The sequence below is a fragment of the Nuphar pumila genome, chromosome 13 (genome assembly GCF_984573655.1).
Source record: "Nuphar pumila chromosome 13, dmNupPumi1.hap1.1, whole genome shotgun sequence".
Taxonomy (NCBI): domain Eukaryota; kingdom Viridiplantae; phylum Streptophyta; class Magnoliopsida; order Nymphaeales; family Nymphaeaceae; genus Nuphar; species Nuphar pumila.
In genome coordinates this window covers 23,001,294-23,017,639 of record NC_143261.1, presented here as the reverse complement: position 1 = coordinate 23,017,639, position 16,346 = coordinate 23,001,294, and the positions used below count along the sequence as shown (strand labels likewise).

At 43.1% G+C, this 16,346-nt stretch overlaps 1 protein-coding gene across 1 annotated transcript; it reads right to left on the bottom strand.

Annotated features, from left to right (window-relative positions):
• Nucleotides 1–1,815: 1,815 nt before the first annotated feature.
• LOC149818082 (uncharacterized) lies at nucleotides 1,816–5,226 on the bottom strand. The gene has a single exon (XM_089986143.1). The coding sequence runs from the start codon at nucleotides 5,224–5,226 to the stop codon at nucleotides 1,816–1,818; it is 3,411 nt and encodes a 1,136-aa protein (XP_089842269.1).
• Nucleotides 5,227–16,346: the final 11,120 nt, after the last annotated feature.

The window sequence follows — 16,346 nt, the reverse complement described above, 5'->3', positions numbered from 1 at the left end:
TTTGTTACTAATATAGCGGTTTGAGATACAATGCATATGATGAGTGACTGTAGGATACCTGATGGGGTAGAGGCCCTTCCTAGAATCTGCAAACAAGCGTTCTTGTCAACAGGTCCCAGCGTCTTACAAATATCAATAAGTTTCCAACCTTCGTAATAACAAGATCTACCTGCAATAACCAAACAATGCCTTAATGGCACACAAGACGACGTGCCTTCTTCATCGATAGCATGATGAGATGAAAAGCTACTCACTGTGCCTTGATGGCACTGGTTGGAATGTTTGTGAATCATTGCTTTCTTCCATGATGCCTAACGACAGCAGTAATGAAGAGAAGACACTGGAATGTTTTGTAACACTGGATCGTTGATAATGAGAGCACTGTTACAGCAGATGGCGCAGGCGAACGTCTCCACTTTAAATGGTTAACATCAAACTTTCTGGAATTTCTGCTTTTTTGTCCTTTTCCCCACCCGTCGTTTCACAACTTTTGAATGGAGGATATTTTTGTCATCTCCTCGAACCGTCATTTCAGGGCAAGAAAAGCAAGTAAAGGTGATTAAGTCTTTGCAACAGCACCAGAGTCCGATGCAAAGTTATGTCAACATACACGGGAATACGAGCCCCATGTGCATGAATACGTGGCACTCATTCGATCCCCCGAACACGGACGTGGGATTCAGTGAATCATCGGGGGCGAACATACACAACCCTCTCGTGTGTGTGGGCGTGCAATTTTGCTCTCGTGTGACATTTTCTGATTTGAATGGTGATAGGCTGGCCATTTTGCATTCGTTGACAACCCTTCTGGGTTCCACTCGTCCGTGCTATATGCTTGCAGGAGATTCCTCCTCACATAATGAAGCCCTCCCTGATGATTTCACCCTTGTTTAACGGAAACGGCCTTGAGCCTTCTATTGATTGATTGATTGATTCATCCATTCAATGCCGTTGCACACCTAACAGCTACCCCTTTTATTTGTATATGTTGTATCATCTCGGCGAAACTTGCGGCCCACAGCATTGATGTCATTGGTGTTTAGCATGGTTCCTTATAAATGTGCATGATATGCATGCACAGGGTACATTGTAATAACAACTGCATTCATGTATACGAACCCCATATCACATTTTGTAATAACACGAGCATATATATATATATATCACGTCTCATGCACGGAAAAGGGGTGAAATATAAACATCAAAAGTGAAAGTGACCATATGACAAAGAAGGGTAAAAACAAGCAATGACAGGAATAGAAATAATTGGATTTAATCAGAAGGGATGGTTTGTCCACTCTCTGAGAGTGGACCATCTTCAGAACACGAGGGAGGGGTGGGATGCTCTCTCTCTCTCTCGTTAAAGCTAGAGATGACCCACCAAACTGGCCCGCCATGTGGAGGCCCCACCTGTTTTTAAGACGTTTACCTGACAAACTCTCGGATCCTCTGTGGCTGCACTGCCTTCCCTTCCCTCGCTGCGGCCCCCCAGAAACACGCCCGGGTCCCGACGACGTTGTTCCCTCGTTTCCCAAATGCGCTCTCACCACTGCACTACCCCAACTCTCTCCAGGCTTCAAAAGGACGGTTTTAACGGCTAGTTTCCCGCTTCCCAGACCCCACTACTCGCAACGACCCTCTCCCGGGCCCACCTCATCCCTTTGACCTGTCGATTCCGCGGGCTAGGGCTCGTCCGCTTCCGTTTGACCGAATGAAGACGATCTCGGATACCACAACATCAGGAACATTGGGGCCTGGAACATCTTTCAAAAAATTAGAAAAAAAAAAAAAGGTTTCCGGAGTTGGGTTTCGGGTTCAGGCGGGAGAGGGTTGGGAGGTGGGGTCAGCGGAGGAGGGAACTTCAGGTCCGACCCGGCAACCCTCGAGCATGAAGACAACGTCCGCCATAGACGGTCGGTCGGGCGGGTCGGGTGCGGTGCAGAGCAGGCCCACCTTGAGGCCAAGGAGCACCTCCTCCCACTCGGACGATTCCGGGTCCAGCTCCAGCAGGCCCGGCTCCAGTAGCTCCGCGACCTGGCCCCTCTGCAGCTGCTGCTTCACCCACTTGACGATGTCCTCGTCCTCGTGGGTGAACGTGGCCGGCCTCCTCCCCGTCAGCAGTTCCAGCAGCACGATCCCGAAGCTGTACACGTCGGCTTCCTTCGTCGTCGCCGGACCCATCAGAGCGGCCTCCGGCGAGACGTACCCGAGCGAACCCACTGGCGTCGACGACGTTGACGCCTCGGCCGCCGGGGCCGGGGCGGGCGCCGCGAGCTTCTCCAGCCCGAAGTCGGAGAGATGGGCCTCGAAGTCGGCGTCGAAGAGGACGTTCTGCGGCTTGACGTCGCCGTGGGCCATGGAGGCAGCGTGGAGGAAGGCGAGGCCACGGGCGACGCCGAGGGCGATCAGGTGGCGCATAGGCCAGTTGAGAATGTGACCGTCCTGGTGCGACGCCTCCTGGAGGAGGGTGGCGAGGTTGCCGTTGGGCATGTAGTCGTAGATGAGTAAGCGGACGCCCGGGCCGACGTAGTAGCCGCGGAGGACCGTCAGGTTCCGGTGCTTCAACCTGCCCAGCGACTCGGCCTCCTTCCGGAATGTGCCCTCCTCGACTGAGCTGTCGGCGAGACGCCGGACGGAGAGCACCGTGCCGTCCTGGAAGCACGCCTTGAACGCCACCCCGTGCCGGCACCGTCTCAGCACGTGCTCCTCGTCGAACCGCCTCGTCGCTTCCAGCGTCTCTGCGTACGTGAACCGGTTGTTGAACATAACCAGCTTCCCGCCGCCGTTGCTGCCGTTTTCCTCCGCCACTCCGGCCTCGGCTGAGCTCCGTCGCGTCGGGCTCCGCTTCTTCCCTCCGTTCATAACGGAGCGACGCCTCAGCCATGCAACTGTGGCCAAGCAGCAGAATGCCACTGTGCAGAAAGCGATGGCTATCATTACCAGAAGCCTTGTTTTCTTTCTCTTCTTCTTCCTGCATTTTCTTGCCAATGGCTCGCCACAGAGATTGGCATTGCCGGCGAAAGACGAAGGAGGAAAACGTGAACCGATCAGCCCTGGAACCTCTCCATTTAGTTCGTTATCAGAGACGTTAAAGCTTCGTAAACCGGCAATTTGGATGAGATTGGCGGGGATCTCGCCTGTTAAGTTATTGACAGAAAGATCCAGGATCTTCAAGTTTGCTAAGCCGCCCAATGAATCCGGTATAATGCCGGTGAGGTGGTTATGATCGAGGCGGAGCGAAGCGAGCGATGAGCAGTTTGAGATTTCCGGTGGGATATCGCCAGACAAGCTGTTCTGGCCAAGGTCCAGCTCTGTTAGGCGGGAGAGTCGTGAAAGGTCAGGCGGAATTTGGCCGGAGAGGCCGTTGGACCTCAGTTGCAGCACTGCCAAATCGGAGCAGTTGCCCAATTCCGCTGGAATTGGACTGGAAATGTTGTTGAAGGAGAATGAAAGAACAGCCAGCGATTGCAGGAACCCCAAAACTACTGGAATGTTGCCGGAGAGCCGATTGGAGGATAGATTCAAGTAACGCAGAGTCAATAAGCTGCTGAAACCAACCGGAACTTTGCCATAGAATGAATTCTCCGATAGAGATAAGAACTGCAGGTTTGGCAAACCCGAGAGTTCCATTGGTAGCTCACCAGAGAGATTTTGCCGGCTTAAATCGAGAGTTCGCAAATTCAGTAGATTCCCAATGCTCTCCGGAATGCCCCCGGAGAATCCATTCCCGCTCAGATTCAGAGTCCATAATCGGTGCAAGTTCCCAATATCGTCCGGAATGCTGCCGGTGAACGCATTGTCGCTGAGGTCCAGAACGCTGACATTCTGGAGCAGCATCAAATCTTCGGTTATGTTCCCGGTGAGACTGTTGGACCTCAAAGACAGCGTTTCGAGAGCCGAAAGATTGCCTAAGCTTGCTGGAATATCTCCAGAGAGCGAGTTCCCGCCAAAAGCCAAAGTCTTTAAGCTTGTGAGCGATCCCAAACCTGCCGGAATATCGCCGGAAAGCCTATTGTCCTCGAGATCAAGGACCTGCAATAGGCTACAATTCATGATCCATGGGAGAATGCCTCCGGTGAAACTGTTTCCGGCGAGCCTCAGTTCCTGCAATGACCTCAATCCTCCGATGGGCTCCGGCAGAGGTCCGGAAAACGAGTTGCGGGAGAGGTATAGGACGGTGAGGGACGTCAGATTCATCAGCCAGGAAGGAACCTTGTCATCGATGCTGTTTCTCTGGAGGTCGAGAACTTGCAGCGAGTTAGCGATGCCACTGGCGGCATTGCTCACCGGTTGGGCTATGCCAGAGAGCTTGTTGAACCCGAGCTCCAGTACCCTGAGCGGTGGCGGAGACGAGCCGGAGGCGTTGAAGAAGAGCGAGGACGGGAGCACGCCGGAGAGGTTGTTGTGCGAGAGGGAGAGCAGCTCGAGGCTTGGAAGCCGGCCGATCCCAGCCGGAATCTCGCCGCCGATGCCGTTGTCTTGCATGCTTAGTTGACGGAGTAGGGAGCAGTTGGCGAGGGCCGCCGGGATGCTCCCCTGGAGGAGGTTCCCGTCGAGCCAGAGGTACTCCAGTGACGCGCTCTGCCCCAGACTCGCCGGAACCTCCCCAACCAGCCTGTTGAACGAGAGGTTGAGCAGCTGGAGGCCGGACGCAGACACATTGTCCGGAATCTCACCGGACAGAGCGTTAGACGAGAGATCGAGGTACCGCAGGCTCGCCGGAAGGCCGCCGGAGGGGAGGCTTCCAGTCAAGAGGTTCTGGGCGACGTTGAGGACCTGTAGGTTGGTGAGGTTGAAGATCTCCGGGGGGAGTTTCCCGGCGAGGGCGTTGGCGTGGAGGTAGAGAGCGCGGAGGAGGGAGCACTGAGCAAAGGTAAGGGGGATGGTGCCGTTGAGGCGATTGGATCGTAGGTTGAGCTTCCGCAGACTGGTGAGGAGCCCGAACTGAGGGGAGAGGGGGCCCTGGAGACGGAGGCGCGGGAGGCGGAGCTCCCAGACGCGGCCGGAGAAGCAGACGACGCCTCGCCAGTCGCAGGGCGCCAAGGGGGAGGAGGCGTTCCAGTTGCTGAGCGCACCGAGGGAGTCGACGAGGCCTAGTCGGAAAGAGGTGAGGGCCTCGATCTCCAACGCCGTCCCGTTCTGGCTTTGCTGAGAGTTGCAGGGACGAGAAAAAAGTAAGAAGAAGAAAGAGAAGAAGAGAAGAGAGCGGGGTTCGGCGTCCGCCATTGTTGCTGCTCTAGGGTTTCTCGATCACCGTCTTCGTTCGCCTTCTTCTTTGATCTTCTTCGCTTGGGAGGGTTTTTGCTTCGGTTAGCAGAGAAGAGGAAAAAATGGCCTGAAGAGCGCCATCTCCCCTTGGTTAAAATACTTTCGATTCTTTTTGAACTGCGCAATTATCGCACTTAGTCTTCGGACATGGTTTGTGTGTAAATTACGGTTGTAGCACTATCATCTGGAAATGGAACCCGACACCATACCCTCTGAAAGCGCGAACATGCATCATCACCGTCCATTCTACTGATCAACGGCTAGCCATGTCAGTCGCTGCTGATGATTGTGATGCACAGCTTTATCGTGGACACGATGGAAGGCTATGAAAACATGGATGGTCAGGATGATGCCAAATCACCCATGACCGCTGATTTGGCGGAACTCCTCAATTCGCAGGCCTTTACCAAACATGGAAAACGGCCACTAGTACCATAGCTCCACTTTAGAGTGAATTTAAAAAGTAAGCCTTTGACAAAACTTTAACTTTTGATGCTAACTTTGAGTCCCTGTTTTTCTTTTTCCGGGATAATACAGGATAACCACCTTATTCGCTTGTAACTCACGAGCTCATCTGTGTAAAAACCTGAAATCCCTTTTTCCCCATCATGAGTTGCTAGGGATACAAAACGGTTCGGGACTTCAGATCCCAAAATACATTGGGAAGTTGGTTCGATTTTTGCAAAATCCGACCCATTTGCAACCCTATGAGTCTAGATGAACAGATCCTTCATGGATTCGAGAACAAAAGATTTTATCTTTTCACATGATTTGATTTTCTTATGTGACAACTAAACTAACTTTTGGATGTTTGTTGCATGTCATGTGAGAAAACGGTCACATTAGTGGGTTCCACTAAAAAAAAAAGCAACCATTTGGCATTTGTGTTGGGACCCGCAGTGAGAAAGAGACGTGAAACCACATTCTTAGGAAGAAGTAGCGTTTGATCATTGCAGAGATGAATTCGCCCCATGCTTTTTTAAAGTTCAGTGTCGACGTTAAAGTTACCAGGTTTTCTCTATAAGTAGGGATGGCAGTGGGCCAGGCGAAAATAGAGCCCTGCCCCGCCTCGGCCCGTTTGGACCGGGAATGGAGGACATGAAATGAGAATGGAGGCAGGGATGAAAGTTAAAATCAAAACCCCGGGATGGACTTAGGCATTCTCCAATCCCTCCCGATCCCCGCCTTGCCCTGCCCCGTCCACAATCCTTCTTTAATGATGACAGTGGACCGAGGGAAAATGGGCCCTGCCCTTCCTCATCCTGTTTGGACCGAGGATGAAGGATATGAAACGGGGATGGAGGTGGAGGTGGAGATGGAGATGGAGGGCAGAATTTTGAGAGTGGTTCAGACGGTGGAACCTAGTCTTACCCGGATCGATTCTCAGTGGAATCATGCCGATGACTCATTTGGTGAGTGTTATTTTGGCACTCACCCGGGGTTTACAAGAAGAATGAAAGATTGTTGGCCCCAATAAAAATTTTGGATTTCTTCACCTAGTTGTGAGCTATGTAAGAAATTTTGCTTGTCTGGTAGGAGCAGCTAGTGCACTGTCACCTGTGTTGGGATGTTTCAAGTTCAAATCCCAATGGTATCCTTGTATAACTCCTAGGGGTCTGCCTAATCCTAGCTTGCTTTTCAAAAAAAAAATATAAGAAATTTCACTGACATTATAAAAATATCATGATTTTATTGTAATACTCTTAAAATCCAATACAAAGCTCAGAAAAAGATATTTTCAAATATCACTTATTTTAAAAATATCATTTTTTTGTGTGTGATAATAGCATGAAACACATTTTGAATGTTTTTTCATTAATTATATTTGGATTCATGTGGATAGAAATGAATGGAGGAGAAGGATTCACGTAGAAGACCCAGAATGATTTTCTTTATTGGTTCATATCGCCGACCCCAATTGTTTTGGAACTAAGGAGTTGTTGTTGCTGTTGTTATTCATATTTTTACACCTATTTTTTTTATAATTTTTGTACTTTTATATATGCCAATATTTTCCCAAGAAAAACAAGCTTTTTCAAAATATCACAAGAATTTTCTTCATTAAGATTTTTTTTTAGAACTAGATTTATGGCGCTGCTATGGTCGTAGGCTTGAAAAAAAGTGTTCGCTGCCAACTTTTGAAGGTATAAAAGGTCCCATCAAGAGGACTCTCCTCATCTTGTAGAGGGTGACTCAAGTGTCATCAAGTTGACTGAACATCACAATTTCGAAACTCATGGGTACATGTTTTTTTGGACACAAAGCCAAAGTTGGGTGTACTCTTTGGCGGGCAAGAGAGACCTAGGGTTTTACACCAACAAACTCCGAGAGCAAAGTGGTTTTTACGCCAAATATATTGAGAGAGAGAGAGTTTCTTTGGCCTTTTTCTAAGTTCAAAAACCTTATAATTTACTACTGGCAAAAATCACAGGATAATTTACCATCGGGGGCTCCGCTTGTGTAGTTGGAGCAGCTAGTGCATGCACGCCACACCTTGTGATGGGACGTTGCAGGTTCAAACCCAATGGTATAGTTTTATAACTGGTAGGGGTCTGCCTAACCCCAGCTTGCCTTCCAAAAAAAAATCACACGATAAAACTCGAGAATTGAGTTTTATATGCTTCATCTTTTTATCCCTAGTTATTTTTACATTGCTGGTTTTGTAACGTCTATTATAGAATATTGAATTTGACAGAAAGAACAGGATGCTCTGCCGAGAACAAGATGTACGGTTCATTTTCTCTTGGTACCAGATGGTACTCTTTTGGCTTCTTATTTTTTTATTGAAAGGCAAAGGTGGGGTTAGTTAGACCCCTATCAGTTAAACAACTATACCATTCAGTTTTGAACCTGCAACGTGACAATACAAGGTGACGATCACGAGCTGCTCCTACCAGACAAGCTGAGCCCCGTTTGGTAACTCTTTTGGCTTCCTATTGAACAAATTGTGGGTTCCCCCTAAGGGGAGATTATCTCTCAGTTCTTGGCCTGAAATGACGCGTTTAATCTTGAATCAAACACACACAAAATAAGAGCAAGGGCTGAACGACAGACCCACCATGTTTAAAATTGAAAGAGACCATGAGAGAGAGAGAGAGAGTTGTCTTTGTTGGTCATGTCTCTGCCACTTGTCAGTTGTCCTCTATGAAATGGTAGCAGCTGAGGAAAAGGACTACACAATGAAAACGTTACATAAACAGCAGTCTAGTTGGATTTTGTAGCAGTCTCTGTCTTTTTCCCTACTTAAGCGCCACAGGGCCTCGGGCTCGGACACTTACGTGGTGACAATATTCTGACTTTACACCAACGGGGGCTCCGCTTGTCTAGTAGGAGCATCTAGTGCAAGTCACCTTGTGTTGGGGACGTTGCAGGTTCAAAACCTAATAATATAGTTGTATAACTGGTAGGGGTCTGACCCCAGCTTGTCTTCCAAAAAAATTAAATAAATTCTGAGACCGTTCATTTTTTCTTCGTAATCACACAATTAATTGTAACAAATGAAAAAAAATCTCTAACTAATGAAAACTCTCTTTATGTTTATTTTTTTTTTAAATGCGAGCTGGGTTATGCTGACCCCTACTGGTTATACAACTATACCATTGGGTTTTGAACCGTACAAGTCCCAACACAAAGTGATGTGCACTAGCTGCTCCTACCAGACCAGGGGAGCCCCCCTTGGTTCTCTTTGTGTTTGTTGCCTAGATGTGTTTCATTGAATTGTATCTTAGGGTGTGTTTGATCGAGCATCACACAGGACGTTGAGGACCTTGTGGCCCATTATGGTGAGAACAAAGAACATGATGAGAGAAACGTGGTTTATAAAAAAAACGTCAGGGGAGGGGGGTCTACCCTCAATCTCTCTCGCTCTCTCTCAATGTTGTCAATATCAGTGTGTATCAACAAAAAATCGATAAATGTAAAGAAATACTTACATTTATTTTTTTATATTATTTTAATGAGTTTAACACGTGTCACATTCTAATTGACATGTGATATTTTTTAATTAATTTTTGGCCGATTTAGAATGATTCATTTGAGTGTCAATATCAGCCAACTCACCATAATCGTTGGTCAAACGATATAGGGCCAATACCGATACTAACAACATTGATCTTTATCTTGTGCAGCGAGGGCGACAAAAGGCCATAGACGACACCTCCATCTCTCTCTTTCTTCCTCTTCTTTCTCTTCTTCTCTTCTTTTTCTTCTCTAATTAGGGCTCTAAATAAGAATTCTTTTGGGCTTTGAATCAATTTTTTTAATAAGGAAGTTTTATATTTAGTTTGATTAGGGTTTTCCTCTGATTAGAGCTTTGAATCAAATATCTTTAATTAGGTTTTTTTTATTTGATTATGGTTTTTTCTTTGATTAGGGCTTTTTATAGTTAATTGGATTAAGTCTTTTCTTTGATTAGGGCTTTGAATCCAATTTCTTTAATTAGGGCTTTTATAATTAATTTTATTAGGGTTTTTTTGTATTTGATTAGAGTTATTTGTCTTTGATTTTCCTTTGATTAGGGTTTGAATTAGGGATTTTTATATTTGATTTTATGGTTTATTTATTGTTTCTTTGATTTTATGGTTTATTGTTCTTGAAGTTTAGGATTTTTTGGTTTATTTATGATTTATTTTCTTGCATTTTAAGGCTTATGATTTATTTATGTTTTTTGCATTTATATATAAAAAAATATAAAATTTTTTTCTCAAATTACCCAAATTATAAACATTTTTTTGTACTTGGATCCAATTTGAGATCCATATTCAGGGCTAAAATCAATAATTTTTTGATAAACTTTCATAATTAGATCCAATATGATATTGATTAAAGCATTTATATATCAAAAAAATATCAATTCTTTTTTCTCTCAAATTATATAAATTTTAAACATTTTTTGATACTTAGATCCAATTCGAGATCCATATCGGAGGCTGGAATCAATAATAAACATATTAAAACACTCATATGGTGGGACGAATTGAGTCGTATGATTCAAAACAAACTTATCCAACCTATTATTCAAATGTGTCTGAGTTGTCCACACATTGTAAAAATCAAATGCCTGACACAAGGAACACAACTTCATATCCAGTAAAAAACAGTCTATTATGTTCTGTTGTTTTGTCCAATCTTGGACAAGCAATCAAACACACCCTTAGGGCATGTTTGATGGAGCGTCCTGCGAGATGAAAACTACAAAATAAATGGTGGATGCAACAAACATTGGTTGCGGCCGATGCACGTAACGCCATCTACCATGTCCATTATAAGGTGAAATTTTTGTTTCACCTCCCCTATTACGAAAATAACAATAGTGGAAACAAAAAAAAAAGATGCATCGAAGGCTGCACCTATCGCTATTCTCTCTCTCCCCTATGCAGCGGTCGGAGAGGTCGGTGGAGGTGATGGGCGGAGGAGCTAGCAAAGGTGAGGGGCCGACGAAGGTGAGGAGCGGCAGCCAGAGATGAGGGGTTAAGGGGGCGGAGGGGTGGCAGAGGTGAGGGGCGGCGGAAGACTAAAGAAGAGGGGCGGCTGAAGACTGAATAAGAGGGGTAGATGGGCGGCGAACCCAGGGTTATCATGAGTTTGCATTCCCATCATAGTTCTTTTCTCCATTACTAGAGATTTCTCTTGGTTGAGTTTGAAGAGTATGACTTCTTTGCCTGAGGATTAGATGCTCGAATCTAAATCGTCTCTATCGACAAAATTAACCACGAATGTGAGCGATTCCAGTAAGGGAAAGGTTTCTCAGCCGTCGATATTAGTTGAGGATCTGAGATCCGAGCTGCTTAAACATATTAAGACGAATGAAGAAATTCGACACACATTGCTATCTTTTCATGTATTCGGGAACAAATCCAAGTTTTTCGAGGTGATTGATTCGGGTGGTGGATCCCTAATCATGGTTTTTGTAGGAAGGAAAGTGCTTGTATTTAGGAATTCATGATTTTTTATCGAAATAACTTCTTGGATTGATTTAGAGAGAAGAGTTCAGGAAAATGGATTCCAAGTAATGAAGGGAAAGTGTAAGTATAGGAAAAGGAAGACATTGATTATTTGATAAACTTTCGATCTAAAAACATATCAATTCTTATTTTTTTTTCAAATTACCCAAATTTTAAATAAATTTTAGTTTTTAGATCCAATCTGATACATATATCCGAAGTTAAAATCCATAATAAACATGTTAAAACATTCATATGGTTGAGCGGATTGGGTCATACGATCCATTATCCATGATTGTCCAAGTTGTCGCACATCGTCATCAAACAACAGACATTTAGAACACATCATTGAAGTATGGTCCAAACAAACGTTAAACTTTATACAGTTGTTACGGAACAAACATAACATAACGAACAAAACCAATGTTATGTCTTTTTTGTTCATTTTGTCTAATCTTGGACAAACCATCAAACTTGCCCTTAAGGGGTGTTTGTTACACCCCACCCATGGGAAGCCACTTTCCCTTGAAAGAGTTGCTTACGAGGGAAAGTAGTCCCTCTAGTGAAAGGTGTGAACCCATTTTGATGGGATAATTGTTTTTTTCTTTTCTTTTGCATTCATTACCTGGACTCCACATATTTTCTATGGAGATGTTTGTTTCACGCCCCCCCCCCCCCCCCCCTTCAAAAGAAAGCCTCTTTCAGTCCTTTTTTGCATGAAAGCATATGAAACAAACAATCTCTTAGGGTGCCTTTGAATCCTACATATCAGAGATCCAAATGATAGAGTTTTAACTTGACTGGTTGTGGTATTCAAACCTCTTGATTTTTATTTTGATCTTATCTACACATCATATTTATCCTTATTTGAGTTGCTAACTCAACGATAGAATACTAGGCCATCTAGATGAAGGGGATTTGTCAGTACTGTTAGTAGAGTTTGTAAGACCACAACTAATCTTGAAAGGGAAGGGAATGTATGAAAAAACTAGCATGTCGTATCAATGGATAACTCGGATAATACTTCACTCGTTCATAGTTGGGTCAATTGAATAAATGAATAGAGCCTATATGACTTTAATTAAACGTTTAATTAACTTAACTTGAACCAAAAGCAACGAGTCTCTATTCTTAACTTGAACAAATACCCGATCTAATTAAACGTTAAAAATATATTAATGCCTAATGTGGGAAAACGGCTCTCCTGCGAGTGGATCATTGAGTCTTTTTAAAAAAAAAATCCAAACTATTCACTCCGCTATTCTCCATTAGTTAGTAGAGTGTACTGAATGTATATAAGAAATGATGTACTGATATATAAAATTATTTCATTCCAAAGTCAAAAAGAGCCATTGGGTTGCAAAATAAAAGATTTCTAATACACAATCTCTTGTCTTGTAACTATACCCAAACATGAACTAGGTGGATGTAAAAAGAGATGATGTGTTGATTAGACCTCTTGTTAGGACCATATGTTATTTGGTAACCTAAGAAATCCTCCCCCGCAAGTGGTTCAAGTTTCATTGCAAATGGGAAAATTACAATACAAATTGCAAAGCTATTTAGAAATAGATAGATACCAGAAACAACACTTCCTATATCCACTTTTTTTATATATATATATATCTCTATGCACTTGCTCATGATTATAGTTAAGTAAATTTGATTTTTTATGAACCCATGAAAAACTTGGGTTATGACAAAACTTGGCAATAAATCTAGTTCAATAATTGTGAAACACTCGACTATATTAACAAAATTATTTTAATCATTTTGGTTAATGATTCTAGGTTTGTTGCCTAACAAAAGTTTTTATTCTCAAATGATGTCAGAGGGATTTTAAAGAATTATGAAAATTCCATTCTCCATGGGCTTACTATCTTCTCTAGAAAGAATATCAAAATATCAGAATTTGCAATCTATTCATTCAATCTTTCCCTTTTTAGAGGACAAATTATCACATTTATATTATGTGCCAAATATACTAATGCTCCATCTAAAAATCTTGCCTCAAGACTCTTCTCAACAGGATATGAGATGCTCCTTTGCATTTATTGAGACAGCTACTGATTGGGATAATTCATTTACATGAATCCCCACCCGGTTGAGACCATAACTGACAATGACATTGCCATTGATTTTCCTTGATGCCTCACATAATGCATCAAGGGTTCCTTGAAGAACTAAAGGGGCATGGTCCTTTGTTGAGAATCATTACGAGGAGCTACAACAAAATGTTTTATTTTTTCATAAACAAGTTCGAAACTCAGGGGTGGCATCCTTGCTTCAACTGGGTGTACACTCCAGTGGGCAGGGGGACCTTAAGGGTTTTAGCAACCGGAGGCCAGCCAAGGTGCGGTCGATGATGGGGTTTTTTCCTTTTATTATCCAAAAAACACTTTGGCGGTTCGCTAGTGGCGGAAGCATGAATGAGGTGGGACCATAGTCACAAATATCAATGATATTTTAAAAATAACATTGAGATGTTATTGTGATATTTTCAGAAACTGATAAAAATATCACATTTTTATTGTAGTGTGTTATCACGGTATTAATACTTTCATATTTTCGCTTTACATTTTTATATAAGTTCTTTTATTTTAGATATTATATATGTCAGACTTTTTTCCTAAGAGTTTCCTAAAGACTTCACAAGTTCACGTCATATTCAACGTGGGTAATTAGGGGGGGGGGGGGGGGGGGGCATCGGCTCGGCTCGGCCCGCTAATGGACTGGGCTGTTGACCGGTCAACAGCCTGGCCCAATTACTAACGGACCGGGTTTTGGCCCAGTTCTTAACAGTCTTGGGTTTGAAGAGAAGCCCATGGCCAGGCCCATTGTCCCAACGGGCCAATGTGAAGCTTGCCGGGTTCGGCCCAGCCTTAATCCAAACCCATTTATAGGTTATTTTTAATAAAATTAATACATTAATTCTTAAAATACAAAAAAATAAATTAAATAAAAAATACATAACAACACAAAACATTTAATGCTATGATATTTACAAAATAAGAGATATACAGCTTGAAATGGATTGAACTATGGGTTTTATGCTATGGATGCAAAATCCACATCCACCCATGTTATTATGATGCCCAAAATTCTTGTAGAGAGCATCATGAACTGCGTTAACATATTATCAGATATATTATGATATGATGCTACCCATGTATTATGATATGACATTTAAGAAAGGCAAATAGTTATAATTAACAAATAGCAAGTTTTTATGCAATTAATTAGGTAAATAATAATAATTAATGCAACTAATTAGGTAAGCAGTAATAGTTATTCAAGTTACTATGTAATAGTTAATTTTTAAAAATTTTATATTATTAAAAAAATTAATAAATAACTCAAGCCCATCGAGCCGGCTCAGTAGCCCACGGGCTGAGCCCGATACCTAATGGGTCCAGGCCTAAAATCATGGTCCAAACCCGGCCCATGGCGGGCTAGGGCTAGGTCATCTTGGCCCATCAGGCCGCCCAGCCGGTTGCCCGCATGGGCATGCAGCGACCTGCCTGACAACCATCCATCTTTGGCATTTCTAGAGATGGGTGCGTTGTCCATCTCGAAAAATGTCGAGATGGATGGTCAGCAGCAGTGGAGCTGCACGTTGCTGCATAAAAAATGGCCTCTTTCCCAAAAAATCAAACTTTTTTAAATTTCATCATGAGAATTGCTCTTGCTGAGAATATCAGCATACTAAAATTTGTGCGGTTTGTGAGACTAGAAATGTTGAGATTGTTACACTATAGAATTAGGCTCAAGCTTGAATCGAACTTCAGATTTGAGCATAGTAATGCTGAATAGCAATAATTGGTTACCATCATCTGGTCTACCACGAGCCAGCTTCTGGTATGACAGCTGCTGCAGTCACAGTCCCCTTGCCTCTACTTTCCCTGCTCCCTCGCAAGGTATAGAATTGCACGGTTCATTACTTCTGGAGTGAACATGAAGGCTGGCAGCTGGAGTTCAAAAGATCTTCCACTATAAGAGCTGCAAGAGTGGTCTGTCCAATAGCTGCCGGAGTCAACTTATGATACATGGGTGGGAATCATGATTCCTATGAAGTGGAATAAAAATCTGTCGGGAATCACAATTCATAGGAAGCAGAATCGAAATGGATCAGGAATCTTGATTCCCATGCTCGGAAATACCAAATTCTCATGACGAGGAATCTTGAATCCCATGACTGGGAATCCCGATTCTTTTGCATGGAAATCCGGATTCCTATGTTAAAATTTATGATTATTTTAGGAATCTCGATTCTCATACAATTTTACATATCCCTTCCTAAATGCATATTGAATCATCTAAAAATTTGAAATGACTATTTCCCGATTTCGATTCCCCTACTGCTTCTGCATCCCAATTCTCACTTGGTAATTATGGTCTGTGTTCCTTCATTCCTTACAGCATATCAACTTGTCGTCCTCCCCATATTCGATTATAGATGGAGGAAAAGGCTATCCACTCACTTGTTTCTAGCCCCGTTTTTGGCTACCCATGGAAACCAATCGGGTATGCTTTTGAGAATGAAGCATTTTTTGGGTTATGCATTTTAATTATGGAAAAAATAGGTATATTTTGCAAGTAACCCTTCAATTAATTAGTATTGTTTAACCTGCTTTTTTATTTAACAATCGATAACAGTACTTATTATGCTTGTATTTGAACTGATCTTCCCTAGAACCCATCTTTTTTAGTTCTTAACAAATCTTATATACTCAAAAGCAATAATTTTACCTTTTAGTGACACTTGTAATACCCTACAGACATTCTCTTCCATCCAACTTAATGTAAAATTTGTTGAACAATTTCAAATTAGCCAAACTTGAAAAGTTAGTTTCCGTTTCTTTGCTTACTATCATTTCTGCAGGTTTATATATTTTTTTCAACCATTGAATCATACTAATCTTATCATTGATAAACAATTCCAACTAAGTGTTTTCTTAAAATATATTTTCTCGTCAACTAATACAAGGTATTACCAGTGAATCATGGCAAAAAAAAAAAAAAACAGTACCCTGAAACAAAGACTAGAAAAACTCAACGTTTATGTACACCCCCCAGTGCTGGAGACGTAAAACGGTGCAGCGTGCTTAAGGGTATCAGATAGTGAAGATTCTCTCT